Source organism: Pteropus medius, unplaced genomic scaffold, assembly GCF_902729225.1.
Source record: "Pteropus medius unplaced genomic scaffold, Ma_sr-lr_union100, whole genome shotgun sequence".
Taxonomy (NCBI): Eukaryota; Metazoa; Chordata; class Mammalia; order Chiroptera; family Pteropodidae; genus Pteropus; species Pteropus medius.
Window position 1 is genome coordinate 26,527,954 of NW_024346667.1, and position 18,692 is coordinate 26,546,645.

General features: G+C 37.9%; 1 protein-coding gene across 1 annotated transcript; it reads right to left on the reverse strand.

Annotated features, from left to right (window-relative positions):
• Window positions 1-144: 144 nt before the first annotated feature.
• Window positions 145-16,401, reverse strand: TMEM192 (transmembrane protein 192). The gene is made up of 6 exons (XM_039876306.1): window positions 16,245-16,401; window positions 11,478-11,624; window positions 9,835-10,099; window positions 5,502-5,636; window positions 1,526-1,628; window positions 145-1,224 (listed from the first exon to the last, which is right to left on the reverse strand). The coding sequence occupies exons 1-6, from the start codon at window positions 16,269-16,271 to the stop codon at window positions 1,086-1,088; spliced, it is 816 nt and encodes a 271-aa protein (XP_039732240.1). The 5' UTR covers window positions 16,272-16,401; the 3' UTR covers window positions 145-1,085.
• Window positions 16,402-18,692: the final 2,291 nt, after the last annotated feature.

The following is an 18,692-nucleotide window of genomic DNA, read 5'->3' on the forward strand; positions in this document are numbered from 1 at the left end:
AAAATATAAAAATAAATAATCATACATTATCACAAATACCCCCTCCCCTCATGTTAAGCTTTAAACCAAATCTTTCTAAGGCATCATGTAAAGGTGCCAACAGCAAATTGAAAAAGGGGCACACTAGGAAAACTGGAGAAGTAATGCCATTTGCTCATAAAAATGCTTCATTTCATCTGGAGAATTAGATACACTTAATATCTTTATAAGTTGATATGACATTTTATCCCCATCATAATTTTTAAATATAGTCCAAGACTAAAAAAAGATGTCTTTTTTTCCCCTTTAGACAAACTTAAAGCCACAGAAGATCCCTTTCCTATCACTGAACTTACTGACCCAACGAAGATAAAGTCAATACTAGAAATTCATGGTAACTTCTTAAGGGCAAAAATAAAGAGAAAGTTTAAGTGTTGCCACTGGAAGGTGCTACAGATGTGACAGGCAGCAGTGGTTAGTCTAACACTGATCAGAGAAATATCTTCTTTCTAGAGAATGGAAAACTGTAGGAGTTAGCATAATAAATCAACTAGTGAAACCCTGGTCCTACAGTGAGGAAATTCTTTATAAGAGCTACAAGGGCCAAGCTGCCACCCAATATCACAGAAGTATATAAAATACATATAAGGCTCTATGGGAAGAAATATTAACACAAGACATAAGTTTCCTCATCAGTTTAAAAGTTTGATCAAATCTTTGTTTTAAATACATTGTCATGTCAGATTCCATCAATAAACAGCCAAATTATTACCGGGTTCTTATGTCATGTGGAAGAAGTGTTGGCCAAGGAGATGTTTAAATTATATCTTTGGTTCTAGGATAAACCAGGCAGTTAAATAATTTTGAAAAGTGCAAAACAGACATTCTTCTTGAGTTAGCAATGCTCTACAAAGCACCTTTCACATGATTCACAAGCCCTACATAATAAATAGTCACACAGGTGAGAACCGAATTCATGTGTCCAACAAAAATTGGAAAATGTTACTTGACAAAAGCTGCAAATCTTTATGTCAGCTTGTCAGGTAGTCGATCAGTCTTAAATGACTCTGGCTCCCTCTGTGATTGCTGTCTTGACCTTGAGCCTCTCACATTTTACTTGGCTGAGAATCTAGGTCAGAGGAAGTGAAAGCCAACAACCGCTTGCTCAGCAGTGCATTGTGTCGCTTCAGGTATACTATTATGTCTCCTTGCTTTTCAACAATTTCTTCTAGGCTTGAAGTGGTCCTGCGAAGAATCGAGATATTAACGGGTTACATATGTCACCAACAGTCTGCAATAGGTCCCTGCCAGCTGAAAACTGCTGAAAGTACAGCATATTATATCTGTTACTTTTCCTTTGATGTTATATCTAAGGCAATATTCCAAAATGAGACTCTTTCATTAGAATGGGTTTCACCACAACTGAAAGAAAGTAAACGTGAAATGTAATTCTAAAGGCAGATATGCACAGTCATAATCTGCAAGCATTAGAATGGTTTCTGATAGTTCTCTTTCTCTCATTTTTTACTCCCTTCCCAAAGCTTACCTGAATCCAGTCTCTGGCGTGATATTGCTGGGGTAAGCATAGACTTTTTCTTCTTCAAGTATATCAGGCTGTGGTTTGGCTTTATTAAATTTCCAAATTTTCACTAAAATAATAAAGTCATTATTGTCAGGGAATCTAATTATGAGAAATTTTCTATTTTCATTTATTCAAATAACATTAGTTGGCTCTTCTTTTCAAATCAGTTAATATGAATAAAAATGCTTCATAAAGTGAACACAGGTTCGTTTATCCATGTCAACATCTGAAAGTCTACTGTGTGTCGGGCCTTTACTAAGCACTGGGAACACAGCAATTATTGTTATTTTTGATAATAATAACAGGTATTTTTTTGGTGCACTTAAAACACAGAAGGCACAGGTGAACTGTTTTACATGTTTTACATGTTTTTCATTCAGAACCACCCTGAGTGAGTGCTCTTATTACTTATTTTCTACAATCAAATCAAGTGCAGCCCACGGAAGCTAGATAAGAGGCCAGGGCTGTAATCCAGGAAGCAGGGCTCTAAGGCCTTTCCTGTGGGCTCTGCCATATAAAACGAGCTACCAGTCTAGGGAGAAATACGGATGATAAGCCACATTCCAGACAGTATGGAAAGGACCATATATGGAAGCTTACATAAGGGCCTAGGTCAGCCCTATAAAGCAGCCCCTTACTCAGCAGGAGTGGGATGGGGGTCGGGGAGAGGTTCAGAGAACCTCCTGTGGGCTTGAGTCCAGCCTTAAGGGAAAAAAGAATTAATCCCTCAGACTGGAGTTGTGGAGGAGAGGGTATCTTAGATGAGGGGGAAGCCTGAACTTAAGATCCTGAGGAGAGAGAGTGTGTGTATGTGTGTGTTCTAACAAAATACTTTTATTTAAAACTTACATTGAGACCATCAGTAGCTTTAACACAAAACAAAATAGCAACAGAAACATAAAACAAGCTATTTTACAATTAATGTCTCAAAGTGTCCTAAATTTTACATCTCTGACTTAAAGGAGATGGTCAAGATTATACTTTCAGAGTAGGGGCTTTCGGATACTGCTAGCTTGAAAAGCTTACTGAAATATATTTATTTTACAAATAATTCAGTGAGCCCTCGCACAGGGATCCTAAGATCTTCAAACATTTTAGCAAGTACCACTTTTCAGGAGTGCATTATACAGGAAGATTAAATTAACAAGTGTTTTCCTATGTGTTTCATTGTCAGATATTTGCAGTAATGGTCATATAGAGTAAGATAAAAGCAATACGAGGGTAATCAAAGAGCAGTTATTTGGCTATCTAAATTCCCTGAAGCAAAAGGACTCTTATTGTTATTACATCACTCAACTATGTTATTATATCACTCAACTAATGCCCCTTTGTTTCTAGTGAGCAGGGGGTGGAGCATGGATGAGGGTTGAGGCTGAAAAGCTGGTCAGGGAAGATGGGAGTGGCTGGTGTGCCACATTAGGGCATTTCGATTTTATCCTGAGAGTAAATGGCACTCATGGAAAGGATCTCACCATCGTCCCTGAAGAGCAGGGATGGTTAGGGGCCGGTTCTTGAAGAGCCTTTTATGCTGGACTAAGATTTCAGATTTCAGATTTTCTTCCTTAGGCCATTAGAAAACTGAACAGAGAAGTTGTTAACGATCAGAGTCGCCTATGAACACAATCATGTTGGCAGGAGTAAAAAATATGAATTAGAGGACAATTTTACTGGCTGCTGGAAGGCCGATATCTGAGTGGCCTATATTGAATCTTTTGATTTTTTTCAAATGAATGAAGAGCTAATCAAATTTAGTATCTCAAAACTGTTCAAGTTTTATTTTCCTAGTTTTCTCTGATATTGGCAGTCAACCAAATTAGTATTTAATGAGAAGAGTTCATCCAAGTTTCTATAGATTAACTACTTACAATACAAATAAGTCAAGATTAGATTAGAATTAGTGTATCAAAGAATCATGTCCCAAGCAGTTACTATCAATATTTATCAAAACTAGCTATCTTTTAAAGTATAGAGAAGCAAGAAAAATGCATTTATCAGGGCACCGACCTAAAATTTTCTGTGACATCAAACAAAAGCAAAAGTTATCTTTGGAAGTGACTCCCTCGATCTCTCCTGTCAGAGCCCACAGTACATTTAAAGGAGTATAATTTAAAAAGTAGGCTTACTGAGGGAAAAGACATACTTGAACCTTCTAAAAAAATTTAGTATTTGTATAAACCTTACACTAAGTAAATGTATGATTATAATAATTATAAATCTTCCCTATATAAATCACCAATTTCACAAGCCTGAATGACCAATTCTCAGGTTTTCTTAAAGTAGGAAGCATGTTAGTTTGAAATTTAAAAGAGATAATTTTTAATAGTATATTTTATTTGGATAAAAATGTTTTAATTAGTATAAATAAAGATGAAATATGCTTCTGAGTCTTTGACTATAGACCAAAATGATTCTTTGCAATTAGGAAAGGAAAATTCTTTTTGTTCAAGTTTAAGTGTCATGTAACTAATATAATGCTAGCTGTAAAAATTAGTTCTCACAATTCTCGACACACCCGCTTCCTCTGTCTTTTAAATGGTCTCAGGTTTGGTCTTTTTGTTTTTAACATTACCCATCTTATTTATAGCATAATTAATTTTAAAGGCTTTAGCAAATCTTTTAAAAATAGTATAGTAAATCCTAGAAAATTAAAACTTGGACTACATTTTAACAGTATTAATCTCCCTTGATGTACATGATGACATGTGATCTTTGGAATATTATTGCCACCTACTTTATGTCATAGAGCATTCTATGGGTATTACAGAAAATACCTGACTGAAGTCTCGCACCCCTTGTAGTGAATAAAAGTTGTGGAAATACTACAAAATAACATGCTGATTGAATTCTCAGACTTAAACTATAACCGCATTTATAGAACTTGACGGACGTATGTTATAGAATGAAACTGATCAATCAACAAGGTCAGTCAATGTTCATTTTTCTCACATGGATCACTTTACTGAAGTACTGAGCTGTTTCCTACATATTGAAAAATTAACCTTACTTTAAAACTAGTCTTATACTTTTCTATTAAATTAAGTGGGTGGCAATATTTCTTTTATAAAGTGAGGTACAAATGTAATCCTCTATCTAATTTTGCTAATTTTTAGCCGATAACTTCAGAAAAATTTAATAAAAGTCAATTAAGAATGCGACACCGTTCACATTTACAAACTAGTCACTCCATCTGTATTCTAAATATTCTTCTCCAGGCCTCAAGGAGCCCCAGGTGACTTCTTCCTTCATAACTAGAGAAATGATCTCTTTCGAAATAGATAGGTATTTTATTGTCACAAAACGACTTTTGCTCATTGCCACAAAGTTAACTACGATTATGGACAGATTTTACCACACATCAACACTGCAGATGGAATGAAATCTAGATTTCTCCAGGGCCTGAATTTTTTTTTCTGTCAAAGTACCCTTTCATCTGTTTTTCATGTTAACATATCTGCAGCTTTTACCATTGAGAGGTTCTGAGAGAAAGACAACAGACAAACTCTTAGACAGCTCTAAATTTAGAAAGAAGTGGGTTTTAAATTGTTTATCCTAAAGCAAGTTTGGGCTAAATTAAGTTTTGCATGCATTATTTATTTACTAATTTTGTATTTTGCTATTTTAAATTTTAAATGCCAGCTTTACATATCAGTTTCCTTTGAAGAATCAAAAGTTTGTGGGCCTTTTGAGTCTTCTGTTTTTGATTTACAATGAAAAGGCTTCACTTCAGTTGACAAAAATTTGTGGATGACACAGATTTAGAAATGTGACTCACTGGCATCTTCCTGTTGATTTGAAATGAGAGAAGTCTGGATGTGGTCAGCATTGAGAGAGGTAGATGTTTAACAGGTTCTCAGCTACATGGAAAAACTTCCTTGTGGCAGAGATGATGGGCTAGGCTTCAGGTAGGTCTTTGTAAGGACAGCCTAGTTGCATTTCTCACCTGTGTAGATGAGTAGACACATCAGAGAACAGATCAGTTCCAGGGCCAGGATGCCTAGAACGAGGTCAAGATACAACCTGCTGGGCTCGGGGAAGGAATGCTGCATGCACAGCACCAGGAGAAGTACCGTGTTGCCTGAGAGAAAGAAAAGAGACATGATGTTAGCCAGAGCCCAGCGCTGACGCCCACAAGGCCATGCATGCATTTAAACTTCGCAGTGAAGGAAGTTAAAGGACAAAAACTAAAAACTGCTCATCTTTTGGGAAAAGAAAAACACATCTAAGAATTGATGGTGTCTCATAATAAAATACATAAGAGTCTGGACTCTTAAAAACTAAGGGATTATTTTTTTGTTGTTTTACAGAATTATTAACAATGACATTCCTTTGGGTCCTTTGTGCATTATGCCAGTTCTTCAAGATCCACTGGCACCTGAAGACCCTAGTAGCCCATTCTGGTCATGCGGTACGCCACAGGAGGCCCGCACTGCCATGAGGGTGTCTTATGTTCCAGACACCTGGAGGAAAACCTGGGACACATGGCTAACCTTGGACAGATGACCAACTACCTCTGCTCCTTGACTTCCTCATCTGAAAAATGGGATAACAGTACCTTCCTCACAATGGTGCTGTTGTGAGGAGTGAATTAATGTGTGAAAAATAATAAGTTTTCAACAAATATGACTTATTTCACCCCCTTGCTCAGCATATCCATTATTTTTGAAGACCACTTAAACCTCATTCTGCACTTTTATTCTGAAGACGGTCAAAGAAAAAGTTAAGGGGCTAAAGCCATTCCTATAGTATTAGAATTTCCTAAACCTTACTTAATATATTTATCTAAGTCTGGTCATGGGGAGGAAATGCCTATTTGATTGATCTTTTTGATACAAACGAGATGACTGTAAGCCAAAGAGCCATGTTTAAGTGGCCTATCAGAAGTCACTGCACAAAGCTCTGTTCTAACAAGCCTGAAATCCTCCCGTTACACTCGAACGACCAGTCACAACATATTTAGCATATTGACAGATTGCTCGATTTGTAAGTTAGTTTTGTGAACAAGACAAATATAATTTACAACATCTAGAGAGAAAAAAAACCTCTGCACAGAAGCGAACACGACCCTTTTCAGAGGATTTTTGATGTGCTGTGCATTTCCTACATGGCCGCAGGTTGGTGGGTCACGGGGCATAATCGGGGGCCCTCTGGACAAGAAGTCTGCAGCCTCGTGGGAGGCCACTGGAAACGTCCCCACGGGGCCATGGGTATTATAAAAGTGCCCCCTGGAGGAAGCCCTGCCCAGCACCGCGTCTCAGTTCAGACTAAGATCACCTCGCCGCTGGGCTGCTGCAGCAGCCTAATCAGTTTTGCTCAACCAAATGTACTCCCCGGCTCTTTCTAAATCTCACGAATCTCAACAAGCCCCTCCAGTTCAGTGGCTTCCCTTCTGCCTCCCTCAGGATCTGGCCCTGGCTAACCTCTCTAGCCTCATTCTTCACCGTGCACTCCCACCTGCTGCTACTGTGCTTACTATCAGAGTTCAATAAATATCATCATTATAATAATAATGGTTTTATGGAAACTATCCCAATACTGGGCATATGCCATTCGGCTCCTCCTCAAAGCAAGTCTCCATGGCAGACTTATAGTCTCAGGCTATACTACAGCAAGACCCAGCCTCTTTGCTCCCCTTTTCTCAAGAGCACCTTCTCCTGAGCAATGTGGGGCCAGTGAAAGCTAAGGGTGTATAGCACACAATCTCTCCAACCTCGGGCCCTAGAATTCTCACTGCAACTTGCTTTTATAAGTAAGTATTCCTTCCAGAATTTACATTCTAGAGTAGTTCCCTCAAACTGCACTGTTGTGGGTTTCATGTTTTGGGTTTTTTTTGGTAGAATTTTTATAAGAGTTTATTTGAACCGAACTGATGACAGATGCCAGGGAGCAAGATCTTAAATGCTCTTCAAACTAACTTTTGCATGTCTTCAATCTCTGGGTTCAACCTTTCAGACCTCTGAGAAAAACACTACTTGTCTGGGCCCATCTGACAAATTGAAAATTACTGCTTTTAAGTAAAGGGCCAAGTTTTCATTTCAATGGAAAAACAAACAACTAAATATGCAACTCGCTATGGAACAAATAATATTTGAGAGCTCAAATATATTTGGATCTAAGGAAGGAAAACAGATAAATTAGATAAATATTTTCAACTTATTTGTAAGGAAAGGAAAGCTCCTCCTCCCATCTTCACCACATAAAATAAATTTATTTTTCTCTCTCTAGAGAAAAACAAAAAGTATCAGGATGAAGCAAATCAATACCCAACACTATCACATGTGATAAAAAAAATAATTATAACTTTCTGATTAGCTGGAAGTTCTATATCTTTTATGACTTACCTTTTCTTCAAATAAGAAAAAATATACTTAAAAAAAAATAGAAACAAGGTAAATACCTTCTCCAGTCTCTTTGATTTTCTGGGTCTTTATGTGAGCAACATACAAGTGATGTTATTTGAGATTAAACTCAGGGTCCAATTGCTTGGAAATACTTCGATTATGGGTAACATGTTTAACAAAAATATGAAAGTCAGAGGAGAGGTAAAGATCAGACAATCTCTTGGTGGGCTTCAAAAATGCCATTTCTAGAGAATCACTTAAGAAACTGATCATTTATTTTGCTCACAGAGCATATAAGGTCTTTCAGTAGTTAAAAATAGGTTTCTGCTTTTATCTTTATGGAGGTAGGAGAGGTGATAGTGACATCTTGTGGCCAAGAAAGAGTCCTACACATCAATAGTTGAACGTACAAAACCAAGGAAGAGTAACTGTCCCCTTCTGGGTGAGTGAAAATTAGCCATCTCTACAAAATGCTTCTTTCTCTGTTAAAGCAAGGCCCTTCAGCTTCCACTGAAAACGTCACTGAGTGGATATACTCACAGTTTGCCCTTAAGGAAATGTATTAACAGAACACAGAAGAAAAATAAAAATTAAATTCTGTAGAGCTGTTTTTCTGGGAGAAAAATACATTTCTAATCTGTTTTCAAAAATGTTTAAAGATTTATTCTGGACTCAAATTGAAAAAGAGGGTCTTTAAAAATGATGGAAATTTAAGGCAAAAATGCTTAAAGAAGTTCAGTTTAATGCCATTAAGCCTTTAAAATGTCTACAGCAATAAAGAAAAGCAGGCACTCATACATTCTAAATCCTCTATGGACTTTCTGATCTTGCCTTCATAATCTGCTTTTCATTTTCAGTTTTGGCTAATGCATCTTATTACATAAGTCTCTCTCTTACTGCAAGAAAAGTACTAGTACTGAGCTTCATTTAAATAAAACAATTCCCTCTTATCTTACAAGTATCGAATAGCAGCAGCATTTAAATCTTGAGATGAATAAGGAAATGGAATTTCTACATTTCACATAGGAATACATGCACGCCATGTTTATAATGAAGGGGAGCAGAAAATGCCATCCCAAAATATGACTTTTGGGCATAAGGATGATTTTAAGCTGACTATTTTTAAGAAACAGCAGATACAGAAAAAGCTCTGAAAACCAGGCAAAAGTTATCCATTTGCAAGAACATCTTCCTCTCTGTATAAGGAAGAGGATAACTCTAAATCTCAAGAAACTATTAATAATAGAGAATGCGCCTACTTAAATATGCATAAGAATCTTAGCCTTGTTTACTATGCTTTTCCTGGTGTCATCCCATCCCCACCCCTCATCTTCTTTCGTCTTTTAGCTGGAGATATTATTTAAGGTGATGACTTGGGCCATTGGGGTTTTACTCAGTTTTTCTGGGTCTCTCCTATGCAGGCAGGAGGCATACAAGTTATTAACCTGTTGTTTGTTTTTCTCCTGTTAATCTGTCTTATTACAGTGGGGTATCAGCCAAGAGCCAGGAAGGGTAGAGGGAAAATGATGTTTCCTCCCTATAATAATAAACACAGATTTCAAAGGAAAATTAAGGTTATATATATAAGAAAAGTTTCAAGACATTTGGGTGATCCAAATTTTAGTGGCCACAACACATATTATCATTGTTACAAAAATGAGAGAATCTACAGTGGGTCCTCACTTATCTTGAACAGGTTCCACGACTAAGCAAAACGACGTATAAAGAAATCAATTTTACCACGGGCTAATTGATATAAACAAGAGTTAAGTTTCTACGGCGTCCTATCAACATTTTACCAAAATGACACTGAATGAAACATTATTCAAGGACCTGTTGTATTCGATTATAAAATCAAACTTCACATTTTCTTTCTGCTGTCATTTTGCCACTCAATCAAGCCACGGGCAAGCTGAGACAGCCAAATGGGCTTACCAGTGGAGTGTATCATTAGTGCAAGTCTTTTAAGATGCCTTGTTGATCGGTAGATCATGTTATAGCCTCGGTTTCTTACTTTGCTGTGGTGATACTGAATGTAGCGTTCAAGAAGGAAATGCAGAATCCACAACACAACTTTTCCAAGGATTATGACCGTCTGGACTTTCAGCGGGCTGGTGTAGTTTCCTGGGCACATGTCCTCAGTTGGATTAGGATAAGAACAAAGCACACCTGTTAAAAATGCTAAAATAACAAACACAACCTGGTGGAAAGGAAAGCGGTAGTGTTAAAATTCATTATTTGGATTTAAGGAATAATAATCACCATCCTTAAACCTCCGACTTTTGCTATTGACTTTTTATAAATGAGTTTAAAAACATGTTTTTACAAACCCTTTAAACAGAAAATTTGGAGAAAAATTTGCAAGTAACTTGGAAAACAAATAAAATCACGAATAAGAAAATAAAAATCACCCCAAATTCCATCTAACAGAGATGAGTACTTAATGTTAAAGTTTTCTACCCACTTCTCTTCTATCAAAAAGAGTAAAAACAACAGTTTATTTAGTGCCTTAAAGGTAACTAATAAAAATCTTGGTTTGAAAGAGTTTATTTTTAGTTTCAGTGTTAAGACAAGAAAAACTATGCAATTAAATTGACAAAAATTTAAAAGATTGGTGTCAAAATGCAGGCAAACAGATATTCTCATAAATTGCTGACTGGTCTGAGAATTGCTGTTGAAAAATAATTTGGAAATATCTTGACCCAGAAATCCTACCTTAAAGACTCCATCCCTCAGAAGTAAAAGCACCAGGACTTAGTACACATGGATACGAATATTTACTGCAGGAATAATAATCACCATCCTTAAACCTCCGACTTTTGCTAAACGTGAATATTTGCAAAACGTGAAAACTGTCCAAGTATATGTGTCTATTCATAACAGAATGCTTGAATAAATTAAGGGACGGCCACACATATAATAGAATATTATTTAGCTATAAAAAAATTAACTAAATCTGTTTATTCATTTGGATAGATTGATATGACGTGTTAAGATGAAAATAAATAGTTGTAGCATAGTAGCTCAAAGTGTGGTTTCCAGACCAGCATCACCCAGGAAAGCATTAGAAATGCAAACTCTCAGGTCTCACCCCAGACCAGCTGAACCAAAATCTCTGGGGGTGTGGCCTAGCAATCTGAGGTTCAACACGTCTGCCCGGGAGTCTGATGCATGCTGAAGTATGAGAAACACTACTGTCCAGTAATAAATACAGTATTATCCATTTTTAAAAAAAGAAATTGGATAATACTGCACATAGGTCTACAATAAATCCTTTGAAGTAAAGATAGGAGTAAAACAGTATGCTCATTTTGTTTTATTTTATTTTTTTAATTAATTTTTTATGGTGACATTGGTTAATGAAATCTAATAAGTTTCAACTATATACTTTAACAGTAAGGCATATATATATTTACACTGTGTTCACTTCCCATAGTTAGATTTCTTGCCGTCACCACATAGAAAAGTATATACATTTTAAATGTTAATAGATATAGCCAAATTGCCCTCTGAAGAGCTTATATATATATTTTAAGACCATCACCTCTAGATGGATCGCTTTTTCCCAGCCAACTTACATGTATTAACAGGAGAAGATTTGCTATGATGACCGTAGGAAGCGGATGGAATCTTGGTGTGAACTGAGCATGTAATGAATGATGTGGTAGTTGCTGGGGATCCAGAAGGGGGTCGTCTTCAATACTTTGGGTGAGATCCAAGGAACCCTGAGGTGCAGAAAAAAGCATTAAGCTATAATCACCATTTTCTGGGTTATGTTTCTAAGGCAAATCTACTAAACTTTAACACTTTAAACCATTCCACAAGTTAGAGGCAAAAAAAAAACCCACAAAAAACTCTTTAGCTAAAGCCAATTTTGTAAATATACCATAAGCTTCTAGGTAACTATTGTACACAAATTGGTGAAACACAACAATTATTAAAACAGGTAGAGGACATCTTAATTTGTTTTCAGACAAGGTAATATATAATGAGATTAAAGCCAATAATTTTTTTCAAGCTCTAAAATTTAGATATTGATTTATTTAATATTATTGATGAAATAATTACATAAGGTTGCAATTCTTAAACTATGTCTCTATGTTCCAAAAATTTTTGGAAAGTTGGTGGAGGCTTTATTAAGAGGTCTTAAAACAAACTTTGAATTATGATAGACATATTTTAGAGGACTAATAGAAACAGATCACCCTGATACACCCTCGAGACTAGTCTACAGATGCCAGATTCTCAATGAGAACAACCAGTTGCAATGTCACTGAAATAGTCGGCAAAGGTTTACCTGCAACTTAAAAATTTAGCTAGTCATGTTTACAGGTACTGAAGGTATTGTCTTGGAACATCCTAGTCTCTGGTGCATACAACAATCTGTCAATCTTAGACTCTTACTAAAAACTATTATATGTAAGGCACTGACTGTATCCAAGATAAAAGAATATAAGACACAGTCCAAAAGGAGATTACATTTCCATTGGGGAGTTTAGGGATAAAGGCATGCGGGACTAAACAATACAGAATTTACAACAGAATATAGTGCGTGGTATATAATAGGGAAGTAATAAATTAGCAAATGAATAGCACAAATGATGCAACAAATTTAAGTTAGCTAGTTGTACTACAATGAGAGGAAAATGAAGACAATGCACAAAAGGAAAGTCTGAGAATAGGATTCAAAGACAGAAGTAAGGGCTCTTTATTTGGGAAGGGGTAGAAGATGGGACAAGTGGTGTGAGATGGCTGTTGGGCACTAGGATTATAACGATGATACAGTAATCTGGGACATGAGCCAGATCTGGGGGGGGCTGCTTGATTTTCAATCTAAGGCATTCAGTGCTGCTCTGCAATGTTTTTATTCAATGCCTACACAGCTTCCTGTTTAGTTTGCCATAACTCATGGTGCGATTATAATTATTTCTGTTTTCTTTAAGGCTCCTCTGCCTCTAGTTCTTTCTTGGTCAGCAGATGTCCTAGCCTTCACAGCTCTTCCCTTAATTAATATCCATGCAGCCTTCCAGGCCCAGGTGGGGCAATTCCCATTAGGCAGCTTTCCTGGGCACCCAAGCATTTGGATCATGTCACCCCTCCAAGCCTTCCAAAGCATTTGGTGCTCACCTCCTCTATCATACTATCCTGTGATGGTCTTCTCACTTATTATCTTCCCCAGTTGACTTCATGAGTCCCATTGTACCCTTACTTCCTATGTCTTTATAATCCTAGTGCCCAACAGTGACTCATGGTTGGCACTCAGGGAATAAATATGTGATGAATGAACGTTGTAAGCCTGTCCTCACAGTGTTCCTTAACTCAGTTATGGTATGGTATCATCATAATCAGAAGCAATTATCAAGAGCTGTGGGGACAATCAACTCTGACCAGAGGCAGTACATCCTGTGATTAAGGGCAGGCTCCTAAGACAAACTGCCTGGGTTCAAATATAAGTCCTACTTAGTCCTAGCCATGAGCAGGCTACTTCATCTCTCTCTGTCTCAGTTTCCTAATTGTAAGAAAGAGAATAACAGAAGTTGCTTCATAGCTTTGTTGGGAAGATAAAATGAGTTACTACACATAAAAGTGCTTAGAACACTGCTTGGCACAGGGTAAGCAATCAGTAAGAATTAGCCACAATTCTCTCTAATTCTTGCTTTTCCCTCGCTCCTCATATAATATTCATGACCATTCTAACTCCTAAATCTGTTCTTTCCTCTCTATTCTCAGTCCAGGCCCCGACCGTTTTTCGTGGCCTATGCTAGTACCTTCCAATCTCCAGACTGTAGCAACCTCTCTCAGTCCTGTCAAAGTTCTTCCAAGATGAACATTCATGTTTCTCTCCCCCAAACCTTGGGTACCTCCCCATTATCCTCAGGATAAGACCTAAATTCTTAGTCTGGCTATCTATTTACAATCCATTTTCAAGCTGCTTCTCAGGATTTGCCTCTCCCATCTCCTTCTCTCCCTTCTGCTGCTGACTGTTCATTGTTCCCATCTCACAGGACACCTTTTCAATCTCTGTGCATCTAGGTACTCCTCCTCCCCTCTTGTCAAAAACTTGCTCCAGCAAAAATAATGCTTTCTCTGATGCCTCAATGCTGTTCCTACTCCCTTTTTCATCTGACATTGTAGTTTTCATCCCTACGAGTTTGACTTGGGTCTCTTCCATGTGTCTTTTTAACCTTTTGAACACATAGAAAAGTTATAATAACTTTTTAATGTCTTTATTTGCTATTACTAGCATGTCATTTCTGAATTAGTTTTAAACTGACTCATACACATCTCGATTATAACTTACAATACTAAGCATAAGATATCAAAGTCACTGGAATAAGGTGTGCTTCACAAGGACAGGTCTTTATTATATTATGTTCTTTCTATCCTTAGCACCTGATACATAGCACCTGATTGCGTGTGGATTAAATGAAAGACTGCCCAACTTCTTAAACAGTTGGGACCTGGGGATTTAAATGAAGCTAGCATTGAGACCTTAACCATAGACAGTAATCTATAGCAAGTCCTCACTTATATTAATCTCCAATTGTTTGGTCATGGGACTAAAGAGGGCTGGGCCAATCCATCTCTGTGAGCAGCAAAGCAAAGGGAGACCATGGTTGAGGCAGATTCATTCCACGACAGACTCTGAAAGGACTTGAGCTGCCCTTGTTTGTGTCCTTTCAGAGGCTGAGGTGTTCATCAACGCTATGGCCTTTTAAATAAATCCCTTTCTTAACCCTTTCCCCATTTAAAGTGCAGCTTGCTGCCAGTGTTATATTAAATTAGCCAGAGTTGGTTTCACTGCTTGTAAACAATGAACCCAAACTAAAAAGCCTATGCCTCTTTTTAACTCATTGAAGTGTCTGGGCCTATGACATGACATAACTTTTAGCTTTTTATTGAATGATAGAAATCATATCCACAAAATATCCATGCAGGCAACTTGCTCATATCGAAAGTGATTTAGCTACGTAATTGTTGGTGAGACATTAATTTACAATTGTTTGGTGAAACAGATTTCTAGGATTGTATTCATCCTAAAGCTAAAAGCTGTAGATCCAAGAACACTAGGGTAGCTTACTAACAAAGAAGCACTTACTGCACACGTTTCTTTCATTTTACTCTCAGATATTCATTTTTTCCATACATTGTCAGTCCATGACTCCCACCCTTGAAAATTTAGAAGCAATTATTCTTTAAATAGATGAGTCTCAAATCTATTTCTAGGTCTTACAGTTAGTTTTCCATTTTCTCCACTAGGGGAAAAAAGGGGGGGGATTTTTAATTTTATCATTAGAAACTGTTTAATCTTTCTTTAGTCAAGATAATTTAACTATAATCGCTATTTACACAAGAATCTAAGGTCCTGTAGGGTTGGGATTGTGTTTCATGTGCCTTGCCTGATGTACCTTATTCAGTGATAGGATCACAGTAATATTTCTATTAATTTAGTAATCGAAATTAGTGCTTTAATGTAGCTGTCAACTTTTCATTTCTCAAGGGCAAGAACATTTTTTGTGTTAATGGGGCAACCAGTTAATCTGGGCACAAATATATTTGCTCTAAAAATATTTTAATATTCTTAGGCAAAGATTTTTGCAATTATGCTATCACTCTGTACTACATACACTATAAACGAGGGCACTATTTATTTATTTATTTATTTATCTATCTATCTATTTATTTATTTTAGTAATTCGGTTTGAATCCACCTGAGAAAGAAAATTTAAAAATCCTTTTATTCCTACCATGTCTAGATTCTAGATGCAAAACATCACGATATTGTTTTTCTCTAACGTGGGTTTCCGGGTGATGACAGCAACAGGTCTGCCCGCGGGACGCCAGTGGCGGGTCTGCGTGTTGCAGCCGCCCCAGGTCTACAGCCCTCAAAGGCCGAGGCAGAGGCCCCACGATGCCGGGAGATTCACCTCCTGAGCCCCAGGGGCGATGGAGCGGAGCCAAGGGCCCGGCGCCCTGTGACGCGCCGGGAGCCAGGGCTGTCAGGCCAGGCGCGCGTCACGTGAAGCTCTCAGTTCCGGGATCAATGATGCGCACAGCGCGTGGGCTGGGAGCCTGCCTGGGACCCCAGCACCCGTGCGGCCACCGGCCAGCAGCCCACCCTGGCCTCCACCCGGGAAAACAAGCCTAGAGCCGGCGCACTGCGAACCCCGACCTGCCCCGGTGCCTTCCGCAAACCCGCGCTCCGGGGCAGCCCAGCGGCAGGCACCGCCTCCTGCTGCGGCCGCACGGATTTAGGGTGGCTTCCTCCCGCAGTCTCCGCCCAGCGCGCCCAGCACAGGAAGAAGGGGTTCCGGGCCAGCCGCCCGCCACTTTCTTGCACTCACATCCTCCAGCTTGCCCCCCGCCGCCATTTCCCGACGCTTGAGGCCGAAGCCGGGCCAGCCCAGCCTCTCCACCGGTTCCCAAGCGATGTGGACCCAAGAAAATTGCCACCTCCAGAGACCCGCCTGCCCCTACTCCTGGGCCCGCCCGGCCTCTGGCTGTCCCCCGGGCCCCGCCCCCTCACTCCCGATTGGCCGAGGCAGTGAGAGGGGCGTGTCCCGCCCTGAATGAAGCCTGGAACCTGTGGGCCGCGGCCGCCGCTGGATCCTCCTCAATTCCTAGGATGCCTGTCTTCTCCGCTGGGTTCGCTTATTAGCCAGAGACTTGGGCATTAAAAGATGCGTTCCAAGAATCTAACTATTTTCGGCCGCCACTTGCTTCTCTTTAAAACGTCAGCTTTTTCGGTCTTCCTTAGTTTTTGTTTGCAGGCACAGTTCCATGCGTAAGCAGAACCAGCGGTAGAATTTTAGGGTTCCCATTTTTAGCTCAAAACTCCACCAGCAAAGGGACACGAACGGAATAAAGATTCTAATTTCCATAACATATTCACAGATTTCACCAATGGGCCTGAATAAAGAAATCACGTTAAAAGCCGTAGTCTCACACGCTTTGCTGAACAGTCCCTAATCTGTCTCTAGTTCAGTTCTGAATGATAAGTAGGCTTCTCTGACTCCGAGGAGACTAATTCTCCTGAGTCTGAGTCTTTGCCTATATTACAGGAGTAAAAGGGTTTTATCCTTTTTCAACTTGAATTTTGTACTTCTTTTATAAGTATTCCCAGTTGACGGATTATTTAGTGAATGATGTTGGGAGAATCAGCTAGCCATTGGAAGAAAATAAAGCTGCATCACTCCCACGTTCCTTAAGTCAAAATAAATTCCTAATGGTTCAAAGATTTAAACATGACAATAAATCAAAAAAAGTTCTAGAAAAAAATTAACAGTCTTGCAGTAAAGACTTTCCATGCATGCCCCCAAACTCAGAAGCACTAAAAAAAAAAAAAGTAACATCTGACTACATAAAAAGTTTGAAATTTTTTCTCGTATACCAATTTTACCACGCAAAAAAGTTTGAAACTTCTGCATGGGGAAAAAGACAACGTGAAGTTATAATTTAAATGCCAAATAACTGGAAGCAACCTAACTATCCATTATTTGTGTAATAGTTAAATAAACGATATTATCCATATTTAGATCTTATCTATCAGTTCAAAAAATTGGATAGATCGAAATATGTTGGGGAAGCTCTAAAATATAGTTTGTCATAAAAGCAGTTTGCAAAATAATAGTCATGCTATAATTTTATTCATGAAAGAGGACAATGCAAAAAAACAAATATTTGATATGCAAATATATGCTATGAAAGTATACAGAACTAGAGAAATTAGGCAAGAAAAAGAAATTAAAAGCATTCAAACTGGAAAGAAAGAAGTAAAACTATCTCTATTCACAGAAGACATGATGTTATATCTAGAAAACCTTAAGGATGCCACAAAAACAGTATTAGTGCTAATAAACAAATTAGCTAATAAAGAGTTTGGCAATTCCTCAAAAAACTAAACAGAATTACCATAAGACCCAGCAATTTCAGTCGTAGGTATATAGCCGCAGTAATTGAAAGCAGGCACTTTAATTGCCACTGTCCATTACAGTATTTTTCACAATAGCCTGTAGGTGGAAAACAACCCGTGTCCATCAATAGATGAATGGATAAACAAATGTGACATATCCATACAATGAAATATTATCCAGCCATAAAAAGGAACAAAGTTCTGATACTTGCTACAGTATGGACGAACCTTGCAAATACTGTGCTAAATGAAATAAGTCAGATACAAAAGGATGAATACTATATGATTCCACTTACATGAAATATGTAGAATAGGCAAATTCATAGAGACAAAGTAGATTAAAGGTTACAAGGGATTGGGGAAAGGAGTGAATGAGGAATTATTGTTTAATGAGTAAATGTTTTGTTTAGGGTGATGAAAATTTGGGGAAATAAATAGTGATGATTGTTGCATAATATTATAAATGTAATCAATGCCACTGAATTACACACTTAAAAATAGTTGACATGGCAAATATGTTATAAATATTTTACTAGAACAGAAACAGTTTTTAAAAAGTCTGGAATAAAAAAAAGTTTGAATACATACAAAAACTACTCATCATGTAATTATGAATTATAGCATAATCCTAACTCTCACATGATAAAGAGCTAATTTATTAATTATACAAAGTGCACTTCAAATCAACCTTAAACAAAAAAAAGTTAAAAGAAAAAAAAGGCAAATGATAAGCACGAGTAGTTCACAGAAATAGAAAGGCCAGCAGCATAGGGAAAGAATGTTCAGCCTCACTCATGATTTTGAAAATCCAGATTAGAACAAAGGATGCCATTTTACTTATCAGATTGATGAAGATGAAAAGTATTGGTGTGAGTGTGGG